General features: G+C 32.9%; 3 protein-coding genes across 3 annotated transcripts; 1 reads left to right on the top strand and 2 right to left on the bottom strand.

Annotated features, from left to right (window-relative positions):
* The first annotated feature begins 440 nt into the window (after positions 1-440).
* On the top strand, positions 441-2,434 carry LOC107185944. The gene is made up of 5 exons (XM_015573721.1): positions 441-591; positions 1,301-1,538; positions 1,671-1,835; positions 1,984-2,093; positions 2,169-2,434. The coding sequence occupies exons 1-5, from the start codon at positions 441-443 to the stop codon at positions 2,333-2,335; spliced, it is 831 nt and encodes a 276-aa protein (XP_015429207.1). The 3' UTR covers positions 2,336-2,434.
* Positions 2,435-2,642: 208 nt separating this feature from the next.
* Positions 2,643-4,877, bottom strand: LOC107185997 (CDK5RAP3-like protein). The gene is made up of 9 exons (XM_015573784.1): positions 4,848-4,877; positions 4,565-4,739; positions 4,253-4,491; positions 3,906-4,176; positions 3,702-3,832; positions 3,365-3,631; positions 3,062-3,273; positions 2,819-2,990; positions 2,643-2,714 (listed from the first exon to the last, which is right to left on the bottom strand). The coding sequence occupies exons 1-9, from the start codon at positions 4,851-4,853 to the stop codon at positions 2,643-2,645; spliced, it is 1,545 nt and encodes a 514-aa protein (XP_015429270.1). The 5' UTR covers positions 4,854-4,877.
* A 631-nt stretch (positions 4,878-5,508) lies between these two features.
* On the bottom strand, positions 5,509-7,445 carry LOC107185994 (transmembrane emp24 domain-containing protein 7-like). The gene is made up of 3 exons (XM_015573781.1): positions 7,260-7,445; positions 6,425-6,670; positions 5,509-6,216 (listed from the first exon to the last, which is right to left on the bottom strand). The coding sequence occupies exons 1-3, from the start codon at positions 7,413-7,415 to the stop codon at positions 6,001-6,003; spliced, it is 618 nt and encodes a 205-aa protein (XP_015429267.1). The 5' UTR covers positions 7,416-7,445; the 3' UTR covers positions 5,509-6,000.
* Between the last annotated feature and the right edge of the window lie 3,929 nt (positions 7,446-11,374).

The following is an 11,374-nucleotide window of genomic DNA, read 5'->3' as shown; positions in this document are numbered from 1 at the left end:
TATTACATGGAAATAAGTAGTATGTCTATATAATATAGTTGTTCAGTTATTCGGCCAATTGATTTACGTACAAGAGGATTGTGATGTTTTTATTTCGTGCAACTTCAAGAAGTTGTGGATTTCGTTGAATCGGTTTCTTCTTCGAGTGTCAGTTTCTAAATGTTCACTCAACGGACGTATGAAGGACTGGATGGATTGGTTTGCAAAATACCGGAAAAAAAGAATTTAGTTAGAAAACTGTTTTTAATACTTACAGTCAGTTTCATGAAGTGATTCCTCTGTAACTCGCGATTGACAGGCCTGTAAATGAATTCTTCCGTCGAGTCGATGGTATGCAACGAACAATGAGCTTTCATGTGAAACGCTACGATCGTTTGAAATCAGGATTGTCGGTTAGGTTTATGTGGGACGAGTTAAGAATGGTTTGCAGCTGATATGACATGAAAACGTGTAAATCAATGAACCGTAAAAGGATCAACGTCACCCTGCTTCTTCATGGCTCTGGGATGCCGCAACCGATGCTTCAATGGAGGATTTTATTCGTCGTATTGTTTGTGATACTCGTATCATCCCCTTACGGTGACAGTCGTGGTATGTGATAAAATAAAATACAAACAATCGTTAAAAAAAATATGCTCAGTCGGTTAAATTTTGATTTCTCTCTCTTACGATTTAAAGTTTAAAGTAAGTAGCACGTCTTAGGAGAAATACAATATAGAAACTTGGGATTAAGATATTTTCTTTAAAAAAGGTCGGACACGGTTGTCTGAAATAAGATACAATTTTTTATACCACAAGTTAAAGAATTTAATTGTTTTTTTTTTCATTCATTGAATACTGTTATACGGTTATAATAACAGATTGTTTAATGACAATTCCGACTTTGACAAGTTTTTAAATTACTAATTCTGATTCGTTTAAGTTCGATGACCAATATGTAAGTTTTTCAGTGTCATAAATAAGTATACCGCGCACCGTAGACGGATGTATGCCTCACTGTTACAGATCACGGTGCAGCCAGCGTGGAATAAAAAGAATGTACGGTTGAAACAACGGAGAGAAAAGCGCGTTTACGAGCACAGTTAAATAACTAAGTAAACGGATAGAAAATGAATTGCATCAATTGTATTTTAATTCAAGCTTCGCACCAGTTTTCTCTTTAGTGCCTAATCAAAGCTATACTCGAATAAAGAAAAAACACGTAAATTGTGTCTTATGTTTGATTTCAACTGTCCATTGTAATTTATAAGCATAAAAAATAAAAACATTTGATGTCACAGTATTATTTGTTAATGTACAGCTAGGAATCCACTGAATGTTCAAAAGGTGATCGCCAATAGCAAAACAGTTAGATTAAACAAGGACGAGACATCTACTAATCACGTAGATGATGAATGGTATCAAGGAAGTCTTCCGGTAGGGCAAGGTGGAGAGTTATTGGAATCAGTGTCCATACAAAACCAGAAGGCAAATGTTTATATACAAGGGCGTCCTTTTGTTAATTTTACGCACAATGTTACGGAGGATTATCAATTAGTGTAAGTCCCGATACTTTGAAAATTTCACAAGTCCTTTATAATAATACTTGAATTTGATATCTATATGTAGGATCATTTTAATGTAACAAATATTTGTTATTTATGTCTGATATAAAATATACATTGTTTTAGAATACACAACGAAGAGACTGTATCACATAAAAGATTTAAAAGAGGAGTAATACATCTCTATAATATGTTAGTTTGTGCTACTGGATGCAATCCTTTAGCTTACAAAGGATACGGATGTTATTGCGGTTTTTTGGGTTCAGGATATGTAATAGATGGAATAGATAGGTAATTTCTGTTTTAAACTGTTTAAGTGCCGAAAAAGATTCGGTTTGTACGTTTATTAAGTTCAATGAAACGAGTACCAAATATATTAATTAATTAATTTAAATTGAAAGTTTGCGATTAAAAATGAAAATAATTTCTTTTCTTTTAGGTGTTGTAAAATGCATGACTGGTGTTACGATGCTACTGATTGCCCAATGTTTTCAGAGTATTTTGTACCATATTATTGGAGATGTTATCACGGTTACAAGCCAGTATGCGGTTCGTTTTATTTACCGAATTCACTTTGTAAACAATTGAGAAAATCATATTTACTTACTTTCCGTTAAATTACAGCTGTTGAACACGGAAACTGGGGAGGATCTGGATCGTGTGCTCAACGATTATGCGAATGTGATCGTTCGTTCGCCGAATGTTTAAAACGTTACCCTTGCCCGACGACCAAAGCTGTATGTACCTCGTCGCCTTGGAGATTGGTACAAAATCTTTTTATGACTATGTAATTATCGACCGGATTACGAAATATACGTAATAGAATTGTAAAATTAATTCATAAAGTAGGTTAACATGCCAAAGAATGTGCTTCCATAAATTTTATAATACCTGACACGAGTAAAGGTACAAAAGTGGTATGTAACGCTCGAAATCATAAACACAACATATATATATGAAAATATTGTTTTATGGTATTTCATTTTATATATAATACATTATCAGCAGCGTTAAAATTGATTGAAATATAAAATTTTGTATAAGACTCTTTTTACACAACAGTACAATTTACACTGTCCCTTTTATAATATTAATTATTTACAAAGTACTTATGCCTCCAGTTAAGCGTACAACTCTGTTTTTATATTTCTTTGAAATATCTTGCTCTATCTGTAAATAACAAAGACGATTGAAGAAATATTTCTATAACCCTTTTGCTACCACGGACGATTACTCGTATAGGATAAGTGTAGTTTGAGAAATATTATAAATACCTGTGTTTGTAATTCCTTTGTTCTCTGTATAATACATTGTAATAGAGGTCCAAGAGAATCTGCTTCTTCTGCAGCATCCTTCTTTTTTTGTTTCATAGTATTTTGTAAAGCTGTCATTTTATCAATTAAACTTAACTTCTGTTTTAAAGAAGCAGCTAAAACATCCACATACCTACCAACATCCAGAATACGTTAGTTCCTTTCGAATAGTTCATACAAATAACGTACCTTTCATTCAGTTACCTTGGGGAATGCTTAATGTTATGTAAATGTTGGACTTTCTTGTCCAAAATCTCGGATAAAACAACTTCTACATTATCTAACATATTCTGAGTGTTTTCCAAAGTAGAATATTGCAGAACAGAAGATGAGTCCTGCAGCTGACTAAAGCTCAGAAAATTCATACTATCATCGACTTTAAATTCGTACAACCGTAATTTAAGGAATGATTCCAGCTATATAGATATAACCAATTCAGAAAAAAATTGTCATCGCTATCAAGAACAACATAAATATAATTAGAAACAGAAGAAAAAATATATGTACCTCAAATAGCTGATTAATAAAGTCACTTCTAGTAGTTGGGTTATCAAGAATTGTATACGCTTCAGTACCAGTAGCCACTCCACCTTCATGACCAGCTGCTTCCACAACTATACCAGATTCTTCCAAGGAAATATTATAATCTATGTCTCCAGGTGCATCTTCTACTACATTGCCATCACCCCAATCAATTTCACCCCCATCTTCTAAATTAACATTATCACCCAAATCTACATCTGCATTTAGGTCAATTTCACCAAAATCAATTCCCTGTAATTTAAAAAATACTTAAACATGCCTTTTAAAAAGCAACTTAAAGATGCTGAAAATATTTACACACAATGTTATCTGTATCTTCTGTTTTCTTTTTTTCCAAATCATCATTGTCTATACTTATGTTCAAGGGTGGTTCATTAACTGACAATGGAGGTTCTCCATAGATCCATTCATACGTGGTAGTATTTCCTTTGTCTAATAAATTTATAACATATAATATGGTATAAAATATCATTAGTACATTCTTTCTAATTAAATTTTAGCATACCAATTACGTATTTCAACATGGGAACACAGCCACCATCATGCTGTCTGCCCAGAGTGTAATTAACAAAGCCACAATAAAACTCTGCAGCTTTGTCTACCGACTTTGCTTTTTTCGCAATTTTATCGTAAATTTCTTGAAGTTCTTTTACTTTCTCTGCCACTTCTTGTTTAATGTGATGTCCAGGAATACCTAATTGTTTGCATAATAAATTGAACTCTGACTGAGCTGCATTCTCCGATTTTTTATATTCTGCCTCCTTCTTTTCTAAATCCTGTGATACATATTTGCATCATATGGTATTGTCCACAAAAAGATAAAAATAGAAAATATTTGCCATAAATACTTACAATCTGCATTTGCTTCAACTTTTGAATCTGTTTTTTTGTACTAGGAACTTCATAATTAACATTTCTAATAAGAATTTGTGCAACTTCTGCAAGGTACACATTGTCTTTCTCATATGCTCTTACAATATCCTGCCAGTCTTTCATTCTCTGTGATCCATATCTACCAAATACATTTTTTGTGTCTGCCTCTGTTTCTTTTAATATTTCTACAATTTTTAAACAGTGAAAGTAATTTATATCTAAAAAATATAAATAAACATGATAATAGATAATACATATATGTAGTAGAATAAATATTCAAATACAACTTACATGCTCCAGACAACAATTTTACAATACCCTCATGTTCTGGCATATCTTGAATAGCATTATTAATTTTTTCTCTGATAATTAAAACTTGTGCATGCCAATCTTTATTACAATGCCGCCTACTGATTAACCATTCCAATAACTTCCCAGTGTTAATATCAATGGAAATATTTTGCTCCTATTTAGAAAAAACATTAGACTTAAAATACTAAATAAATACAAATTGCTGATTGATAGATAATTCATAACAATGCACTACAATACAATTTTAATACTTCAAACGTACCTCCATAATTTTATATATTTGTATATACTTATTTTGTCTTCTGTCTGTTTCTCTGTAGGTTAGAACAGCTGTTGCTGGTTGTTGCTTATGGCTTATAGTATTGTTAAAACGTTTCAAAGTGATTATAGCGGTTGAGATACGATACCGGCTGTCTTAATGGCTGCGTACAGCGTATTTAACCGTTGAATGATATCACTAGATTTTACACTGAACAGTACCTACTTATCGCTCACTTGCTAACTAACATGTTTAGTGATCGGTTGGTATGTTTTTGTGATGGAGTTTCAGTATTATCAGGTACTTCAAATGAAATAAAAAATGTTCCATCAACATATTGTCCAAAACGTATTATTTAATCAGATAAACGTTATGACAAATATTTAATGTGACCACTATTTCTATTACACAATACATATTTAGTTTGACGTAAAAAATACCAATGTATCTATTATAATACATCTGTAATTATAATTATTGAGGTATTAAATATTTATGATATGAAAAAACTATTGTACATCCTTGAATACTTCTAATTGGTAAAATATGTATTTATAACGAGTAAAATAAATCCGTTGTCTTAGCTACATAGTTTAGGCATGTATTCATAATAAAATGGAAATGAGGATGAAGTTACTATAAAGGCAAACATAGTTAAACGCGGAAATATTTTACTTTATTATATTACAGATTCACAGTAAGAAAAAATGTGTTTTTCGTGACAATGCCTGTTACACTGCCAGTACCAAAATATAAATACAACTTAAGTATTTAGCATAAGAGGTATAACAGTCCGATTGCTTTCATGTTCTTTGCCGCAGTTTACGGTGGAGCAGGTACCCATATGAAAACGCCCATCTTTTCTATAACTTAATATTCAAATGATACACACATGTCCGCGCATACACAACAATTTCATACACGAATAAACAGTGTTTCTCGTACTAGAATATTCCGTCTGTCTGATGTAAAGTTGTACGTCCAACATTAAGCATGGACACTAGAAATAACTGGCCAATGCTAACATGGCACCATGACTGATGAGTAGAGCTCGTGGAACGTTACTTGTAACACTGTTTCACGTTGCTCAGACGGATAAATTATTTTATTGCGAACAAAAAAAACATTGTCATTCGCAAATACACTAGCAGACGCGTTAAGGCTTCCTTTCTGTGAAAAATGCTTTTAAAATATACACCTCTCCGATAGATATGAGTAGAATTGTAATTGTTTCTACAATGGACCACTTTAGTACATGGTCATTCAGATCCTCTGCTCTTTTACGGCCTTGTGCTTCTCTTAATCGATGATGTGTTTGGTAGTCTATAATTCTGTTCAAATTTTTGTGCACTTCTTTTGCAGAAGACTCCATCTAAACAAGAATATTTTGTTTTTAATGTACATTCTTTTTAATATATTCCTACATAGATGGTAAGCAGTTAACTTTTACAGTCTAATGTGATATTATATCTGTTTTTTATATTTATATTAGCAAAAGCTTTAGATTTCAATTATCAATTAAGATTTTGTTTAACATACGTAGTCTAAAAAAATATTTAAGTAGCAGTATTTGATTTTACCTGAGTCATAACAGTTACATGTTCTCCAAGACCAACAAGTGGCATCTGATCACCTACACGGAAATCCATGTAAACGAGCTTATGTGAGAATGTTGAAAACTCATTACTAAAACATGCCTTATATGCTCCTGTCATATAGGCTGTAAAGTGATGTGAATCGAATTGAGTTTTAATTTGCTGATAGATAACTTCTTTATTTGGAGCTTCCAATGTTACATCTACATCGTATTGTCCACCTGTCACAACCTATAAGACATTTTCTTATGTTAAAATATACATATCCTGATAATTTAAAACATATTCTAATAGATACATAATACAAAATTCAAATATCATTGTAATCTATAATGTGTCTGATTTAAATGTATATATATAATCGTTTCTCCAACTTCTATAAACATGAAAAAAATAAAAGTTCGAAAAAACCACTTATTAAAAAGAAATATTTACATAATTTTTCTTATCAGTAAAATACGATAATCATTTGCGAGTACATTTAATAACTTATTCCTTTTTGTGTCTTGAACAGTAATCACAATTATTAAGGAACATATTGTTTTACGATACAACAATTATGACCCTGCGTGAACGAAAATTTCTAGTGATCAATGTATTAAGGGTTCAATTGGTTCTAAATTAAATATAAACCGAAGTAAATTTCATTAAATTTTCGTATGTTCTATAAATGCATAAGATCCACAGTCTACGTATGACATTTAATCAGTAAGTGCGAACGTGGCCAATGACATTACACTATAATGAAATTAGTAGTACATATCATTTCACAAATTCGTCTCACGAGACGTGATTCATTTTATCGTACATAATCGCATACCTGAAACTCGAGCATTGCCGTCGCATTTTTTTCAATTTCTTGAAAAAAACACTGTTTTTCATTATCAGGCAATTCGAAGGTTAGCTCGACGCCACCAGTGCGTAATATTGTGCTGAACAGCGAAACGAACAGCAAACAGATCGACCAGTAGTCCATTTTCTTATTAATTTTTTTCCTATTGTTGTTTATCTACTATTCTACATACATTAAAGTCTATATCGAATTTGCAAATTACGATATTATATTAGTCGATCAGAGCTCCGGCCAAAAATTTATCCAAACAAGCTATTCTAACGTGGCCGGATATTACTTCTAAGTGCTACGACTGGAGCGCTGTACGAACGGAACTGACTACTACAACGTCCAATTTTTAAGACCGTAAAGAAACTATTTACATAACAGTTTTTGACAAATTCATTGTTTCATTTGTTTCTGATCAGTGAAAATAGTTTTATAGCATACAAAAGGAAAATACTTTTATTGCAGTAGCTCGACATGTACATTAATACGTCCTTTTTAACCACTAATCCAAAATAAAAATTTCTACACATTATTACCAATTTACACACTGTAGTTATAGTATCGAGATTAGTGTAATTAAAGACAGTTTGAAATAGCTCTAACAAAAGTATTAAAATTATGTCTACTTTACTATTGAAGGAATGCTTCTTTAGGTATTAATAATTTTATACGAAACTGGTAAATATAACTTTATATATTGCTGAAAAAATGTGCCCTTACATTTTAATGTTCTGTGCAGTGACTCAGTACTAGTGATATTACAATGATCAATAAATTGAATGTGATTCCGATATTGATGTATGTCGATAGATAAATTCACAAGTTTCCTCACGCTTTTGCCTGTGTTTAGTAAGTATATGTGCATGAGTTGATAGAATCTTAAATAGTTTCCTCTACGTGTTTCCTTTACAATACATGATCCGGAAAACCGGAAGTTAGTTTTTAGAACGCAATGTATTGGTTACTTTTAATATTTAATACTAAGTAAAATAATCGACTTTGCTGGCAAGTATTTTTATCACCTTCAAGTAAACAGTATCTGAATTGGCAATCGAAATTTGGCAATTATTACAATTATAGATTTGTTAGTTTTTCTTAAAAAGAGAACGCGTAAAAATACTACATATTGACACTCAGCATTTATACAGTGAGCGAGTGAATCATGCTAACTACAGATCTTGACACTTTTATCTTCTTTTCAATACAAAAAAAGTTCAGCGAAAAACAGTTTCATAGAACATATAATAACAGATTATTTTCTGTTAAGAAATCTTTTTTATACCATTTTTACATGTACATGAAAGCATATTTCCAGAGATTACATTTTTATTTACATGTAGGCGCGTATATGTGCACAACGGTGTTTGCGTGAGGCGCCCTAAGGTCCCGCCTACTATTCTAATAGAGTCTCCTCGTCTGTCACGTTACTTATTCATGGAAGTGTGTTGCAGAACAAGTCACGTGTATCGAAGGGCGAAGGGGGTGCCTAAAAGAGAGGGAAAGTAGTATAAAGGTCCTTTTCATTGCGAAAGAAAACCAAGCGCGACGGGGCACGCAAGAATCGTATGCTATCTCAAGAATCATTTCGTAAGGGTGCGTATGCTATGCAATTATTAAAAACACTAGAAGTTTTTAAGAAAAGCTGTCACTTTATAGAATTGTATTCATTCGTATCTTGAAGATGTATTAAAAAAAAATCTTGAATGATTTCATATTGCTTTTACGAAGAAAGAGAACGTTAAATATTCAGTTTTTATCAGTACTAATTGTAAGTAGATTGCGGAAGTACATGCATATTTAGCATCTTCTAACCTACGAATTGCAGTAAAAATAAAGATTTTAGTAACTTTTAGTGCAATTTAGTCACAAATTAGCAGTGATAACGATATTTTGTTTCGACGAGACGAAGGGAATAGAATCACGACTATATAGATTAAATTATATAGATGGCTAGTGCAGTTGCAATATTGTATATGCAGAACCGAGTAACGCAAGACGGTGTACGTTACTTATCGTATAATCTTGACTCCTTGCTGGCTTAGCAATAACCTCCACGAATTTTTTGATAACCCTGCATAGCGTGCTTGAATGATCCTTAACGATATCTGCAAGTCGTTCTAAATTTACAGTGTAACTATATCGAGAATGAAATCGATATACCTACGGAGGTTTGATCGAAGTACAAGTTGCGTCGTTGTTATTTTCCCGCGCAAAATTCTTGCAACTTGCAGTTACAGCTAGATACACATGTAAATATTATTGACGATTAATTACATTAATTGCTTGTATATTAATACTTGCTTTGTATATATAATCTGTACGTTCTATTTAACAGTATTTGTTCATACTACTACTACTAGTAGTTTATACTACTACCGCTCAAAAGTTCTGGCCACATCTACAGTGAGTATTACATACAATTGTTTTTTGTAATACTTCATAAAATAATTTTCATGTTAAAAGGCTCGATCTATTGTGTATACAGCTTTATAATGTTTACCTTGTTAGTTTTCTTTTTCCCTGTCATAATTTCGATGCTGTACCCTGAACGTTACTCAATGTTCCACTGTAATAGTAATATTTGAAGAACGTAAATATAGAAGTAGAGGAAGAAAGATCGCCTCGCACATGTGTTAACCAATATATTTTTTTTATTTTACATATGTGAACACGTATAAATTAAATAAAACTGTTTGTAGGAAAGGAGTATCGATCCCATCGTACGTGCGTGAAATTTAAGAAGGTCTTTCCGACTGCACGTGTACCCAACTTTGCGCCTTTGTGCATGTTACATGTGTGTACGCCTCGTGTGTACACGGAGAGTCAGGTCGAAATACGAGCAACACGAGAGGTTTCTACACCACGATTAACTACATCGGAGTGGGGGAGAGGAGCACACGACCGCATCAAGCTGGCACCATGAGTTTTCGAACGACAACGGTAGGAGGCAGATCTCTTTCCATGCAACTCTCGGTCTATTGCTAGTGTTATTTTTACTCACAAATTTCCCTTTCGTGAAACCGAAAGAAATTCATGCCAGGAATTGTGTTTCTATCCAGTGGTGTCCAGGACTCGTAACGCGTGTGAAAGAAGAAACGTTTTCTTGTGGCTTAAGACCGAAGATGATCCAGTGTAACGTAGGTCGGTGACTCGAAAAATCCTCGTAGCGGATGTCCGTAAGGTGAGTACTGAATTTGTAAATCATACCAGATAGAATATTTACCTTTTCTTTCTATCTAACGGTTTAATAGTCGAGGGATTCAAGAAAATAGAATTTCGGGTTGTAACTGGTTAGCAACCGATATAAGAGAAGTACAATATAAGGGGGAAAGAGACGGGAAAAACATAAGAAAAAAATATAACAATAAAAACGAGATAGTAAATTGTAAGCAGAAAATTCAAAAGTAGTTCAAATATTCTGTGATAGAGAGATAGTGTTGCTGTTACAGCAAAGTATCGTCGCGTGACATTTATTGGTCAAAACACAGAACTTTTTTGATTCCCTGAATTTTTCGAGTTTATGGTCGAATGGGTTGTAAACTTAATTGAGTTATATTATATGCGATATTTATAACATTACTGCACGATACTGTAATACATAATTATTAGTAATCGCATACCTGCAGTTCTTTAACTATTCGCATCATAAATGCTTAATTAACAGTCCTTAATTGCGTGGTGTATACGCAGCGATGTACATAATCCGTTTTTTTTTGTAGCGTTGTGATGTTTCGGAAGTATTTAAATTTTATACGTTAGATTTTCATTTATCGTCGGTTGTTTCTGTGACGGTTTTAAATGAATGTTTTCGAAACGCTATTAATGAAGACGGGGGTTTTTGTGTGGTTCTATTCATGCAGTTTAACTAAAGGAAAGGACAACAGAGTTTATGTGTCCTTACTATTTAGTTGGTGTCCTTTTGACCTTAGAAATTCGTGCATAGTCTTATATACCTGAAATTGAATTTGTAGCGGACAAAAGCCTTTTACCCGTCGAACGTTGCTTCGAAAAAGCCTCCGCAGAATAATAAACAAGGGATTAACAATACCAAAGCTTTAGTTAGCCGCTTTAGCGTGTAGATCTGTGGAACCCAC

The sequence above is a fragment of the Dufourea novaeangliae genome, unplaced genomic scaffold (genome assembly GCF_001272555.1).
Source record: "Dufourea novaeangliae isolate 0120121106 unplaced genomic scaffold, ASM127255v1 scaffold54, whole genome shotgun sequence".
Taxonomy (NCBI): domain Eukaryota; kingdom Metazoa; phylum Arthropoda; class Insecta; order Hymenoptera; family Halictidae; genus Dufourea; species Dufourea novaeangliae.
Note: the sequence above shows the minus strand (reverse complement) of the source record. Positions and strands in the feature narration are given on the sequence as shown.